General features: G+C 46.3%; 1 protein-coding gene across 12 annotated transcripts in view; it reads left to right on the forward strand.

Annotated features, from left to right (window-relative positions):
- KANSL3 (KAT8 regulatory NSL complex subunit 3) overlaps positions 1–14,988 on the forward strand; it is a 50,965-nt gene that overhangs the window by 10,397 nt on the left and 25,580 nt on the right. For 8 of the 12 annotated variants that reach the window (XM_039872527.1, XM_039872530.1, XM_039872534.1 and 5 more), the window contains 8 exons: positions 4,945–5,035; positions 5,153–5,338; positions 9,117–9,248; positions 9,474–9,590; positions 9,826–9,927; positions 10,033–10,104; positions 11,172–11,246; positions 11,399–11,450. In XM_039872527.1, the coding sequence (XP_039728461.1) occupies positions 4,945–5,035; positions 5,153–5,338; positions 9,117–9,248; positions 9,474–9,590; positions 9,826–9,927; positions 10,033–10,104; positions 11,172–11,246; positions 11,399–11,450 (827 nt within the window). Of the gene's footprint in view, positions 1–4,944; positions 5,036–5,152; positions 5,339–9,116; positions 9,249–9,473; positions 9,591–9,825; positions 9,928–10,032; positions 10,105–11,171; positions 11,247–11,398; positions 11,557–12,604; positions 12,710–13,504; positions 13,569–13,958; positions 14,160–14,370; positions 14,528–14,988 lie in introns of all 12 variants that reach the window. The other 4 variants (XM_039872533.1, XM_039872535.1, XM_039872539.1 and 1 more) reach the window with 2 other exon arrangements.

Here is a 14,988-nt window from a genome sequence, read left to right on the forward strand (position 1 = left end):
CAAATGCCAAGTTTAATTACATGCACAGCTTTTGAAAGGTGTTCAACAAAATACTCCTGACACATGACATGTGTCAGTATCGCTCAAATGGATTCTAGGACATTTCCAACATTTCAGCAGAAGAGTCTAGTGTCCTAAAGCAGGTTATCTTATCTTAGAAATCAAGACTTTTCTGAAATCTGCCAAAAGAAAACCATTCTCCTTTTTTAAATTTGCTCTAATTATACCCCTCAATATTGTATGTGTATCTGCGTATTAATCTTAGGTTGGATGTTTGAAATTTTGAGTCCAAGGTCTCTGAGTTGTTTATTTTCCCTCCCTTCCTCCTCCTCCTCCTCTTCCCTCTTTATCTCCCCTGCTGCCCTTCATTTTTTCCTTCCTTTTTCCTGGTGTTTAAGGAAAGAATTTTTATAATCTGAAAAGGTAAATGTGACCTATTCCATCTCTCTGATGTTCTTTGTCTCTCCCAGTTTGACTTCTGGTTTAAAAAAATTCTTTAGACATTTTAATACTGGATTCATCTCCCTTGAAAAATTAGTCTCTATCAGAGAAAGAATAATTACCTTTGCAAATATCAGGCTTTTCTAGGGCCAGTGTAACTTTTTGGCTTCTTTGGATAAGATGAGCCAGAGGTCAGAATGTTATTTTAGGTTCAGTCAGAGCATGGAGAACAAGATGATCTGATCTCATCTAAGAAATGAAGACTAGGCGTTTTTGTAGTCATGAAAATTGAATAGGTTTGGGTGGGGAAAGTGTGTTGACTCACCACAGTTCCCATCAGCTATTCGACTGTTTAGACTTATATTTAAAGTTCTGTCTCCTGTTTTTAAAATTTTCCTTAATTACATCTTTTGCATGCTCTTTATCTTAATCTTGGGTTAGTTCTTTCTTTTCTGCCCACTTAATTTTCCAGCCTCCCACGAAGCTGGCAAAATATAGAGAACATGTTTCAGTTCTTGGAATCACTTTGTTATATATCCAACAACAACTCTACAAACTTTTTTGGGGGATTTTAGACTCTCAACATTGTGGTTTTTTAATTTAATTTCAGCTGCTGTTGGTGTATGGGAGTAATTTTTAAATAGCTTTCTAACCCTCCTCCCATTTTGTTCACATCATTTTTCTTACTCCCACCATTTGAGCTTCAGAATATATATAAAGTAAGAAAAACAAATATAGGAAACATCCCATTATATAATAAAGAATGGGATAATTTTGGAAGTGCCGTTGGTGCTTCATAAATACATTATGCTTCATAAATAAATTATACCTCACTCATTGTCCTTGGAACTAAAGTTTGCAACATAAGCTTAAAGAAAGCTTAGGAGATTGTTGAACATGATGAAACAGTACTGGTTGCGTGACCTGTTTGATTGTCACTAAGCATCACTGCTGGGAGTGAGGCTGCAGTGTGATGCCGCTTTCAAGGTTTTTTATACATACTGTTTTCACAGAACTGCGAATTCAAAAATTTTAACACAGAACACCTTTGAGCTTCCATTTCAACCTCTAGAAATTATCCCACAGAGATACTTGCACAACCGGATAAAGATGCAGGTCGCTGTGTGCATGCGTGTATGGGAAAAGGAGGGGTGGTCACTGCCACTGTACTTAAGAGCAGGCAAAGAGACACCACCTAAATGCCCACCAGAAGAGCAGAACCAGCCAGCAAAAACAGAAAAGTGTATTAGTATGGAAATATACCCATGTTTCCAGGAAGCTTTTTAAACTCCTCGTGAACATCCTCTGTCTCCTGCCACCACGACCAGATCCGCACACCCCCCAGACACCACATATGAGAGGTGTGACTTGTGCGAGTGCATTCTCCATTTATATAATGTGAACCAGCTGGTTCCCACAAGCTGTCCTGGTCCCAAGGTGTCCTGAGTCCCAGCACTGAGTTGACGCTTCCACTTCCCGCCTCCTAAGTCCAAAATCTCAATATCAAACAACAGCAAAAATAGACTGGATCTTGAAGTAGGCCGGATTAAGCCAAGAGAAGTGGGGGAAAATAAGAAAAAGGACAATTCCAAGAAACCTAAGATGGCTTCTGGTACCCCACAAGGGATTTACAAGAGTGGGAGATTTGTAGGCTAAAGACTTTGTGTAGCAAGGAAAGCTGAAGAAGTCTGTGATTGTGAATGGCAGCTGCTTTTGCTTCCATCCAGGGTCGTGGCCAACCTGAGTCTGCACTGCTGGGAGGAGCCTCAGAGATCACCTCCTCCGTGTCTGTTTTACTGTTAGGGAGCCTGAGGGCCGTAGTCAGCTCGTCATTGCGGCCTGTTCAGTGGCCTGGCTCCGAGTCAGTACTCTCCTAGGCTGCATAGCTGTGGTCAGGTGTGAGATGGAGACATGTCGGTGGTTTATTTTACAGAAGAGAGAGAAGTCAGACCATGATTTTCCTCCTTTCTCGAGCACATTTACTCTAAGGACAGTGGGATAGCTGTACAGAGTGAATTACAAGGAGCCATCGTCCTCCCTCTGCATGGCAACCGGGCCATGCTGACGGTGTTCTTAGAGGAGCTGAGAAAATAGGGCACTTCCCTGATAGGGTACGATGGGACACGGGCTGGTCTGCTGTGAAGTCAGAGACCCTGAGATTACTTGACTGCCCTGTCGTGGTGAAGGGCTAGACCTATGGTGTGCCTAAGTCACATTTCAGTGTCCTCTGCTGCTCAGTCCCCATGGGCTTAGTGTGGTAGCAAGTGTGAGAGTTTGAGTTCGTGCTCAGCCGTTTACCTGACTTAGAATGTCATACACACACAATTCATCCATTTACTTATTTGGCAGGTGTCAAATCCCTACTGTGTGTCAGACACTTTTACATGCTGGGATCTGGCACTTAAACAAAACCGACAAAAGTCCCTGTCATCTTGGCCTTTACATTCTAGCTGAGGGAGACGACTGAACAGATAAATAAAATGGATAGAATGTGAGGTGGTGATATGGTTGGACAGGGAGCTAGGGAAGCCGGGGTGGGGGTCGGTGTTGTAGTTTTAAATAGGGCAAGTCAAGGGAGGCCTCAGTAGAATAGAAGGTGACTTCTGAGCAGCCACCTGAAGGAGGTGGCAAGGGAGCCATTGTTCTAGGGAGAAGGAATGGATCACGGGCCAGCTGTGATGTGGGAGCATGGGGTGAGGGGGACGACATGAAGCACAGAAGTCAGGGAGGGGCGTGGATGCTGATGTTGAAGAGGCAGTGGAGTCCAGACTGCCCATGACAGTGACTTAGGCTTTTAACGGATTGAAGTGGAACTTTGAGCAGAGTGACATAACATGACTTAGGTTTTTTGATTGATTTTTTTTCCAAAAGTGATTTCCCAATTTGACTTCATAAAAGATTGTACTAATTTGTATTTCCATCAACAAAGTATGGAGGGACCTATTTTCTTACAGAGTAGTAGTAAACTTCTTAATTTTTACCCGTTTGATGGGTGAAAAATAATATTTTATTTTAATTTGCATGTTTGATTTTGCACAGGGTTGACTATACTTTTTTTTGTGTGCACTACTTTTTCATGTTCTTTGCCCATTATTTTTGTTTTGAGTATTTTCTCTTTTGCTTAATTTTCTAGTGAATTTTTCTATTTTAACGAAATAGCAGTTATTTTTCCATTGTGGCTTGACTTTGTGATGCTTTATTTTTTCTTTTATAGAAGTTTAAAATTCTTATGTTTTTACATTTATATTTCTTCCTTTTATGGCTTCTAGGTTTTAGGTCATAGTTAGAAAGGCCTTACTCATTCTTAGATGATGGATAGGTGGGTAGGTGGTTGGATGGATGGATAGAGAGATAATCACTATTTTATTTTTTGATATTTAACTTTTTATTCCACTTGAAATTAATTTTGCTGTAAAGAGTGGTATATAGGGGTCCAGGGTTTCTTTCTCCAGTTGGCTCCTGGTTGTTGCAGCCCTACTTCCTTTATCCCCACTGGTTTGAAATGCTGCTTACGTCTCATTCCATGTTCTCATTTAGGTCTGGCTCTCACTTAAAAAATAAAAATTTTTAAGGTAAGCTAATCACCAGTTTATTTTATGGCTGGGAAGTCTGGCAAACAGACATTCATTGGGCCTCTTTATCATCTTTCTCTTGGTGTCTTTAGGAAGGTTACTGTCCAGAGTTGGAGTGTCAGAACAACTACGGTTGGCAGGAGTGGGGTCGAAGAGGACTTTAATAAGCTCCACCTGTATGGGGTGTGATGGGTGGGGACAGGGCAGTGAGACAGGCTTCTAATTACAGAGATTCACAGCTGAGTTGGTAGTGGGCACATCCTACCATCCACAAGCAGGGTAGGAGTGTGCACACTTGTATCCTGTGCTGGAATGACACAGTGTTAACTTACATGAAACAGAATGAAACAGACATTCAAAAATGTATTTGTCAATTGTGTGGTATGCTGGAAAAATGTCAAAAATATACATGGAAAAGTTAGTGGGGAGTGGACTATTGGGGAGTGGAGAATAGCCACTTTATTTGTTATATTTTTGTTCTACTTTTGTTCTTGAAGCTAATTTAAATAGACCTTAGCGTGAGGTTTGGTACCCTAAAATACTTGCCCATCTTGTCTGCCTCTTTTATATGATATGTTAACCTTATGAAATTCAAGTCTGTCTGCAGTGGAGCCATGCTTTATTTACTAATGGATCATTTTAACTGTGTTAGCTTGGCTAGCACAAAGGACTTCACTCTGATTGGTGTTGAACTTGTGTGTGTGTGTGTGCGCGCATGTGCGCGCGCATGTGCACACGTGCATTAGTATGAGGTATGCTGAGGCGGCTCCATGGTCGAGCTGGGACTGGGATGTCGGACTTGTGCTATAGCTCGATGGTCTTAGACTAAGCTAGTTCGAGTTACAGAGACTTGCCTAACCCTGGTACTGGAGCACATGCAGGTAGAGTGTCCCCACGATTTAAATTTAATTCCTTGGAGTTTCTCTTATAGGACAGGCTGGACAATGGCCCAGAACAAGCTATTCAACAAGACCCTCAAAGCGCTGCAGTGTGACCGGCTTGCCCGCTTGGCCAACGAAGGGGTGAGCCTCCCGGAAGCTGCTCGTGGGGGGTGCTACCCAGGTTGGGCCTCACTGGCTGACTCCCTTGCCCCTACCCCCCATGGCTAACAAGGTGGCCCTCATGCTCTGTCACTCCAGGCTTGCAACGAGCCGGTGCTGCGCCGAGTAGCTGTGGACAAGTGTGCCAGGAGAGTGCGACAAGCCCTGGCGAGCGTGAGCTGGGACACCAAGCTGGTCCAGTGGCTGCACACCACTCTGGTGGAGGCTTTGAGCCTGCCTGTGTTGGCGGCCTACCTGGACGCTTTGCAGACACTGAAAGGGAAGGTGAGGCTGTGGCTGGCATCTGCCCTGTCCTGGGGTAGCCACCTTCTGCTGTGGGTTCAGAAAGTGGCGCTGCGCAAAGTCATTGCCTGGCCAGCCTGGATGGCATGACCAAATCTGCCAGGTTTGTTGTTAAAAGTAGGAGACACAGTATCATTTCACATTTTTGTGTGGTGTAAACTTCTTCAGCCTTGCTGTCTCCAGGATGGGGTGTGGCCTGGAAACCAGAGTATACCTGCAGCTGTTGTAGCCCTGCAACTTGGGGTTTGAGTCACCACTGAGGTGAGGTGAGAAAGGAATGATATCACACAGAAGGTGAGGGTTTACCAGGGAGGAGTATTGAGAAGCAGACACATGTATGTACTCAGGGTGCAGAGCGAGGGTGGGGAGGTGTCCGGAGAGGGAGAGACAGTCACATCTTAATCTCATCAAGAGTGAGCCTTCAATAGCAACACTTTGACTTTAATAAGTCTCTGTAAAAGAGATCATTACATTTTTCTGCTTTCTCACAGAGATAGGGTTGTACAAAGTTAGACTGTTTTTCTTCACGATTTTATTTTGTTGCAATTTCACTTCCTGCTGGGGGCTGTGTTCATAGTGTGGTTGGAGTGGGTTCTCCAGGCAGACTGCCTATCTCCTGTCATTGCAATCACTAACTGGCTGCATCGTCTTGGATTAGTGTCTCAGTTTCCTCACCTCTAATACCTGTCTAGGTTTTTGTGAAAATTAAATTAGGTAACCCAGACAGAATGCCTGGCTCAAAATTTGTCCCGTAGCAAGTGCGCGGTGACTGTTAATGGTTATCCAAGTGGTGCCTTCATAGGTTCTCGAAATACTTAGTATTTTGCTCTGTCACAAAACAGCCTCAGACAACTTGTATTTATTTCGTTCTTGACTTTTTTTTTAAGTTTTTCTTCTTGCTCCTTTGCAGGAAGCTGGCCTATTTTGTTGCTATAATTTGCTTAACCAACAGCTTGCCCCAGCCATATTGCCCACAATTTCAGACTCATTGTTTTCTACCTATTTTTCAGTCAAAAGATGCTAAGTTTGCTTTGAAAGCCAAAGAAGACTGGTTAAGTGCAGAAATAAAACAAAACCCAGGACTAAATCAATTAATGATAGGCATGGTAGGAAATTTGACATGAATTTATTTATTCAACAAATAATTTATTTTGTGCCTATAATGTGCCCAGCACTGGGTGAGCAAAACAGAGATGCCTTTGCTCTGGTGGGGCCTGTTTTCTAGTGGAGAAAGACAGCTAAAGAGATGATCTTCATATCCCCTGCACTGCTCTCAGGCACAGGAGGTGAATGGTGAGTGTGCCTGGGCGTGGGCCAGGCCGACACCCTGGTGGAGAGTGGTGGCCTAAGAGTATTTCCAGTATTTTAAATGTTCTCCACAGCATTGTGCGCTTTGAAAAGTACAGTACTGGAGCATGTGCCCTGGGGTGAGTGCGGGGAGTGCCCAGTGTCCCACTTTTTGGAGGCTCTGCCCCACTCTGCGTGGCCAGCAGGACTGCAACATAGTTCACCTCGTAGGGAAGTTTGCCTGCTTCCCCATGTTAGTTACATCTGAACCCTCTCAAGTGCATGAGGTGGTGTCCAGGTTTTATGAGCATGACTGACCACAGGAGTGTGCAATGGCTGAGGCTGGCCCTGCTGCCAGGTCATAGTGCCGGTGAATGGGAACGGTGGAGGATGCACTTGGAGGACACACTTTGAGACGAGGCCATGTTCTCAGCAGTGGTCCCTCTGCCATCAGACTCTTATTTTCCCGTGACTCAGATTCACAAAAAATGCTTTGATCCCTAAAACTTTTAACGAACCTGAAGGGTAAAAATGCACATGGCTGGTACCATGCTTTTGGCCCAGCTACTTCTTCCATTGGATCCATTGTCAGGGGAGCAGAAAAGGTACAGACTCAGCCTCTTAATTGTCTGCTGAGAAAGATGCCGTGTGGAGAAACCAGGGAAGCTTGGTCAGCTTAGCTCCCCTCAGGGAAGCTGGTGATTGATTGATTATCTCTGTCTGTACTGACAGAGGTCAGTTTCAAGGCTTTGTCATTTCAGGGGTGCACTCTACTGTCGGTAAAATCTTTTAAAATCTAATCAGATCAGATCCTCTGCCTCAAGGCATTGAGTGGCTTCAAGTCATAGAGTAAGTTCTGAAGAAATGGCCAGTTGCGGGGTGCAGATCCTTTGCGGTTTGGCACTAGCCTTTGTTACTAGCCTTACATCATCCTTCCTCACTCAAATCTTCGACTTCAGGCCAGCGGCACCTAGAATAAGCCCCACATGTTCTTTTTGTTGTTGTTAACTTTTTTATTGTTTTTTAAATTACAGTTGACATGTAATATATTAGTTTCAGGTATACAACATAGTGATTAGGCATTTATATACTTACGAAGTGATCACCCTGATAAGTCTGGTACCCACTTGACACCATATGTGGTTATTACAGTAGTATTGACTATATTCCCTGTGCTATACTTCACATCCCCGTGACTGTATTGTAACTGCCAGTGTATACTTCATCCTTTCACCTTTTTCACCCACACTCCAACCCCCTTTCCCATTTGAAACCATCAGTTTGTTCTCTGTATCTATGAGTTTGATTCAGTTTTGTTTGTTCATTTATTTTGTTTTTTTGATTCTACGTATAAATGAGATCATATGGTCTTTGTTTCTCTCTGACTTATTTCACTTAGCATAATACCCTCTAGGTCCATTCATGTTGTCACAAATGGCAAGATTTCATTTTTTTTAATGAATAATATTCCATTTGTATATATGTACTGCCTCTTTTTTATCTATTTGTCCATTGATGGACACTCAAGTTGCTTCCATATCTTGGCTATTATAAATAATGGTGCAGTGAACATAGGGGTGCAACTAACTTTTCGAATTAGTGTTTTGGATTTCTTCACATAAATACCCAAAAGTAGAATTGCTGGGTCATATGGTAGTTCTATTTTTATTTTTTTGAAGTACCTCCGTACTGTTTTCCATAGTGGCTGCACCAATTTACATTCCCACCAACAGTGCACGGGGGTTCCCTGTTCTTCACATCCTCACCAACATTTGTTGTTTGTTGATTTATTGACGATAGCCATTCTGACAAGTGTGAGGTGCTGTCTCACTGGTTGGATGGGCATTACCCTGATGATCAGTGATGCTGAGCATCTTCTCGTAGGTCTGTTGGCCATGACTCCATAAAGGTCACTATTAACATTTTGGCATATTAATATTTTTTTCTGAGTAGAGATAATTTTTGTATTTTCTGTTTTACCTTTAACATTTTAGCGAAATTATTTTCCTATGTTATTACATTTTAAAAACCATTAAAATGAGCCCTTAATACCTAATTATGTAGATAATTTGCTTAACCACTCTCATTTATGCATTTAGGTTGTTTCCAGTTTCTGATTGTTATTGAGAGTAAATTTGTCATTTGCGTAACCCCCTACCCCATGTGTGTGTGTGTGTGTATTTCTGATATATTTTGTTAGGAAAGGTTCTCAGAAGTAGAATCCTTTGGGGAAGGGATAAGAATAAATTTAAGTTTCTTGTTGCATATCACCAGGTGTCTTTCCCATTCACCTTTAATGCTGAGAGGCACACTTTCAGCTGTCCATTTATTTGTACTCTGCTCCTGAGGGAGGTTCGAGTGGCTTGGTTGAAATCTGAAGGCTTGTAGTAGAGATCTGTGCCAGCCTGATTGCCACTGGTGGGCAGATCCCCTGCTTCTTACTGGACGCACTTTCGCTCTTTCTTGCTTCTAGATCCCTACCTTGATTGACCGTATGCTTGTGTCATCCAACACAAAGACTGGGGCTGCTGGAGCTGAGGCCTTGTCCCTCCTGCTGAAGAGGCCCTGGGACCCCGCCGTGGGGGTGCTTTCTCATAACAAACCAGTAAGTTGGGCAGTTCAGGCCTTAACTGTGGCCCGTGGATGTTTTAGAATCTGGTCTTAGAACTTTGGCAAGAGGATGAAAAGCGGCTTGTTTAACTTTTCAGTGGTGTATAGTACCTAATGTAAGCAGATCAGCATTGATTGGGATGAGAGGGTGGGGGGGTACTGAGGTCTCATGGAGTGATGCCTCTTATCCCCTGTTCCCGGCGGGGTTCTCCCCCCACAGAGCAAGCTCCCGGGCTCCCCGCTCATCCTCACTGCCTCCTCCGGGCCCTCCAGCTCCGCATTCCCCACCTCACGCCGCCACCGCTTCTGGCAGTCTCAGCTGTCCTGCTTAGGCAAGGTATGTGGGGATGAGAGGGACTCTGTCCTGGGTGGGAGTGTCTTCTGGGAGGACCGAACAGACAGAATGCAAGTAGGGTCGAAATGGTTGGGCTTAAATGTAGAGCTTCCCTAGCCCTCTTTGGAATTTGGATGGTGCTTCCCCAGGGTTGAAGGGATTTAGGGGAGGTTAAGCAGATTTGAGAGAAGACTTGAAACTTACCTTTGCTGGTATGGCCGCCACTTCCTTTCTTTAGGTCATCCCCGTAGCCACCCATCTGCTGAACAATGGAAGTGGGGTAGGAGTTCTGCAGTGCCTCGAGCACATGATCGGGGCAGTGAGAAGCAAAGTGCTGGAGGTGAGAAGGCTCTGCCTTGAGTTCGCTGTGGCACATCCAGTGTCTGGGCTTGTTCCGCACCCATTTAGCCTCCTGGCTTACTGCTTTCTTTCTCTTCCCATAAAGATTCACAGCCATTTCCCCCACAAGCCCATTATCTTGATTGGCTGGAATACAGGAGCTCTGGTGGCCTGTCACGTAAGTACTTCCCGCCTTCCGTGGAGGTTGTCCTGGGGCAGAATAGTGCTGCTGCTGATAGCCACTGTGGGGTTCTCTTAGGCTAGATGCGGGGCCTACATCATTACATCAGAAACTCGAAGGGAGCACGGACTAGTATAATAAACCCCTTGGGCCCTCCCCCAGCTTCACCAGCAGTCAACTCCCGGCCCGGCTGTTTTCATCTTACCCTCACCCACTTCCTCTCTCTGCCAATATTTTGAAGAAAATCTCAAATATCATGTCATTTTGTGTATGTATATTTCAGCATGTACCTATCAAAAAAAGTTCCCTTTTTCCCCAAAACATAAGTACTGTTCTCTCACCTAAACAAAACAAAACAATAATTCCAGCAGGCACAAATTTTCATGTCCCTGGAATTTGCTGTTGTGTTCATGTTCTGTCCGTGTCTAAGACATTAGGGAGCCTTTTATTATTTTCCATACATGTGTGTGCATATTAGTTTGCGTAAGTGTCCCTGACTGGTCCAGAGCCTCAGTTCTCAAGTGGATCAAGGCAGCGAAGTCTGTACTGCTTCACGTGGTCTGTTAAGTGTGATGTCTTGGGCCGTGAGAGAAGGCTGTCTCCTCATAACCTGGTCCCAGGACAGCAGGACTTAGTCAGCGACTGCTCTGAGGAAGCGGAGTATCTGGGAGCTCCCCATTAAGTTCAGGGGAGTGACATCTTCACGTACAGGAGAGGAATGATGTTTCTGTTCTCCTGTTTGCAGTCACTGTGAGTTGAGGGAAGCAAGCAAGAGGCCTCAACTCCAGGGAGCTGACAGGGTAGAAATGTTGAACCACCTATGCTGTGGCTCAGCCCTCTGCCTGGTCTCCAGGCTCCAGCTCTCCAGGTGGCAGCTGCTTAAAGAAGGGCACATCTGTGTCCTGTGCCCTTAACTGCTGCTACCATGGCTGGTGCTCCTGGGGGTTAGGACAGGAGAAGGAGATGGGACTGGGTGGTGGGTCTGCGCCAACCCCGGGTTCCGGGTAGGGTATAGCTGCAGGGAAGGCAGCTGACCTGGAAACAAACTGTGCCATCATTTCTAGGTATCGGTAATGGAGTATGTCACTGCAGTTGTCTGCCTTGGCTTCCCTCTGCTTACTGCAGACGGCCCCCGAGGGGTAAGCATGTGGCGAGGGGGAGCAGGGAGTGCATGCCTCGCCCAAGCTGGGGTGCAGTGGCTGTGGTAGCCCAGCTGACCCCTGAGCGGAATGGCCAGGGCAGTGCTCAGTGAATATGAACTAGCGGATTATAAACCCTCTACCTCTTTTAGGATGTAGACGACCCTCTCTTGGACATGAAGACTCCAGTCCTCTTTGTCATTGGTCAGAATTCCCTGCAGTGTCACCCTGAAGCCATGGAGGACTTCCGGGAGAAGATTCGAGCTGAGAACAGCTTGGTGGTGGTTGGGGGAGCTGACGATAATCTCAGGTGGGCAAGCCCCTGTGAGAGAGCCAGGCTGGAGTGTTGGAGAAGTGCCTGTGAGGTGGTGAGGTAGCTGTAGGCTAAATCTGAAAAGGGTCATTAAAAAACTTTTTTTTAATACTTTTAACTAATTCAGATTTACAAAATGTTGCGAAATAGTATCCAAAATCCTTTAATCCACTTGACCCAGCTTTCCCAAATATTAACCAATGCATAATTATCCAAATCAGAAAATCCACATTGATATGATACTATCATCTAATGCACAGACTCAGATTTCATCAGTTGTCCACTGAGGTCTTTTTACTGGTCCAGGGTCCGATCCAGGATCAGATGGTGCTATTTGTGCTACGTCTCCTCCATCTCCTTTAATGTCACACTGCTCCTCGTTCTGTCTGTGTCTTTCATGACCCCGACACTCCTGAAGACTTCTGGCCAGTTGTTTTGTAGACTGTTCCTCGATTTAGGGTTTTGACATTTTCTTGTGATAAGGTCAAGGATATATGTTTTGGGCAGTACTGTCCCCGAGGCGAGGTGCCCTGAGCACACACCCCCCTCAGGGGATACATGTTGTTGACATGTTTCATCACTGGTCTTGGGTTAAGGTGGCATCTGCCAGGTTTCCTACCGTAAAGCTGCCACTTTTCTTTATAATGAGTGGTTATCTTGTGGGGAGAAGACACTTCGATACCCAGGAAGGCAGTCTGTCCTCATGGCCTCACTGGGGCTGGCATTTTCTCACCTTTCGTTCCTTGCTCAGGAGGAATGTGAACACTGATCATGTTTGTGTTAAGCAGCTTTTGCAGATTTTGTAGCATAAACAGGCGAGGTTTGGGAGGGGTTTTACGAAGGCACCTTTGGGCACTGAGATGGCCCCTCGCGCCCAGAAGGCTAGCTGCCCATAGGGCCTATAGTGACATTTCCGTGAAATGTACTGAAAAAGAATGTCAAGTATTGGTCCTCCTTTCTTAATGTGCTCACTCTTGGAGGTTCGGTCACTCGTGCGCTTTAACTAGAGAGCTTAAAGCAGGCACCTGCTTGCACTGTCCTGTAGGTTTCTTACCCAGAGGCGTTTGGGAGAAGTCTTTCTGGCTGTGGTCATTTTACAGTGTCTTGTAGTCCTGGAATCTAATCCTGATGCTGGGGGCCGTGTGTGCTTGTGAGTAGACTGCCTTTCGTGCTCTTCAGACATTCTAACCTGTAAGAGAGCAGAGTGGGAGGAATGGAGACAGTGAGATGGCCACTGAAGCTGCTTAGCCGACAGCTTGTCACTGTGCCAAGAGTGTTGGCCTGAGAACTGGGGACCTCTATTTAGCCCTGGTTCCTTTGCCGAGAAGCTTGGGTAAATCACTTAAATGCTGGGACTCACTATCCTCATCCATAAAATGGGGTGTCACACAAGGTCAGAGGCCAATAACCAATGAATCGGGGTCTCAGAATTTAGAGCCTCTGAATGTTCTCCATCTAGTCACTTGGTGCCCTGTTTCTCTCCACCAAGACCCCACCCCACCCCACCCACAGTCAGAGAGTAGGCTTCATGGTGGGAATGCTGTGGCTGTGGTCATGTCCTTTATGCCTTCAGAACTAACCACTGGCCACCTTCCCTCTCCTCCTCTGAATCTCATTTCAGCAGCACCCAGGAATCTCAGGGTGTGGGCCTTTGTTGGAGGACTTGTTATGGCCATAGCTCTAGGACTTCTGGAGTATCAGGCCCAGGCCTTCCCATATGTTCCTTTGTGCAGCGCCCCAACACCACAAGTGAGGCCTTATGACTTTCCGTCTTGCAGATGGAGAAACAGGTTCAGAGATATGGCAGTACCAGCCTGAGGGCTAGAGCAGTTTTCCTCCCCAGGCCTGGAAAACACCCCACACAGAAGAGCAGTCCATTCTTACTCCACATGTGCCATAGAGTGAGTGTTTGGGAAATGAGTGCAGACTCCTTTTTGTTTCCTAGGATAAGCAAAGCAAAGAAGAAGTCAGAAGGGTTGACACAGAGCATGGTGGACAGGTGCATCCAGGTACACAGGTGCTTTGTGTATTTTCTCAGCAAGTCTTCCCTTATGGAGCCTTTTTAGGCTTGGTCTTATTGGCAACAGCCTCTAGGCTCTGAAAGGTGAAGGAGTATTCCCCCAGGGCCTCTGGAATCCCTAATCCTACAAAGAAAAGGGGAGAGAGGAGCAGGGGAGAGGAGAGTGAGGAGCGAAGAGGTGGGCAAAGCATCGAGTGAATGGGTCATTGGGGGAGAGATAATGCGCCTCTACTTCATGGAGGCTCCTGCTGGTCTCTGGCCAAGGCGGGGTTGTGCACGTGGGGAGGGTCTGGCACAGGTATGCTGAAGCCGCGTGAATCAACTTAGTCGGGACTGTTAAGAAGGTCCCTGTTCTCCAGCCAAGGACTCTCTACACTAGGATGAGATTGTGGACTTCCTGACTGGCGTGCTCACTCGTGCTGAGGGGCACATGGGCGCCGAGCCTCGTGACCAGGATGCTGAGAAGAAGAAGAAGCCCCGGGATGTGGCCCGCCGAGACCTGACCTTTGAGATCCCTGAGCGGGGCAGTCGACCTGCCTCGCCAGCTGCCAGGCTGCCTGCCTCCCCCTCGGGCTCGGAGGTAAAGCAGCAGGGAGGGGGCACTTCTGCTGGGGACTCAGGACCACGGAGTTGATGCCCTGGCCTCTGGGGGACTCCCGGTGCCTGGCCAGTGCCATAGGGCTGTACATTCCCATGGGGAGAATCCTGACCAGGGAATTCCAGCGGCCATGCTGATGGGTGGTCAGGCCCAGACAACAGTGGCTTGGTCCTTGTTCTTCTTACCCACTCAGGACCTCTCCAGTGTGTCCAGCAGCCCTACCTCTAGTCCCAAGACCAAAGTGGCCACAATAGCCTCTGCCCAGAAGTCCAGCCAGATCGGGAGTTCGCAGCTGCTGAAGAGACATGTGCAGCGGACAGAAGCTATGCTGACCCACAAGCAAGCCCAAGGTATATGTAGATGCCAGGCCCAGAGGCCTTTCTTGAGTTCTGTCCTCTGCAGTTGACATCATGTGGCAGTTGGAAAGTATTGGCATCTGCAGCTTTTCTATAGGATGTGGGAGGCACCTCTCCCACTTTCTGTCCAGGAAGAATTAGATCAATGTGAACACCAAGGGCAGCTTTTAACGTAAAACATCACAGGAGGGCTATGTACTAGTGGGGCTGCATCGTCCCACCGGTGATAGCTTTGCAGGCATTTTGGGCATTTAGACTCTGTGAGCTGATGACATGCACACTGGCCTCTAATTTCTGTCCAGCTCCCACCCAGGGAACTGTAGCTCATGCTCCAGGCCTTGCAGTCTGAGGTCTCTAGTTCTCGCTGGCGAGTGACTGGCAGTCCATCAGATTCTGGGACACCTCAGCCGGTGTCATCCTGCTCTCTTTTTGCTCTTGCAGAGTTCAGATTTCTA

This window comes from Pteropus medius, unplaced genomic scaffold (genome assembly GCF_902729225.1).
Source record: "Pteropus medius unplaced genomic scaffold, Ma_sr-lr_union100, whole genome shotgun sequence".
Lineage (NCBI taxonomy): Eukaryota > Metazoa > Chordata > Mammalia > Chiroptera > Pteropodidae > Pteropus > Pteropus medius.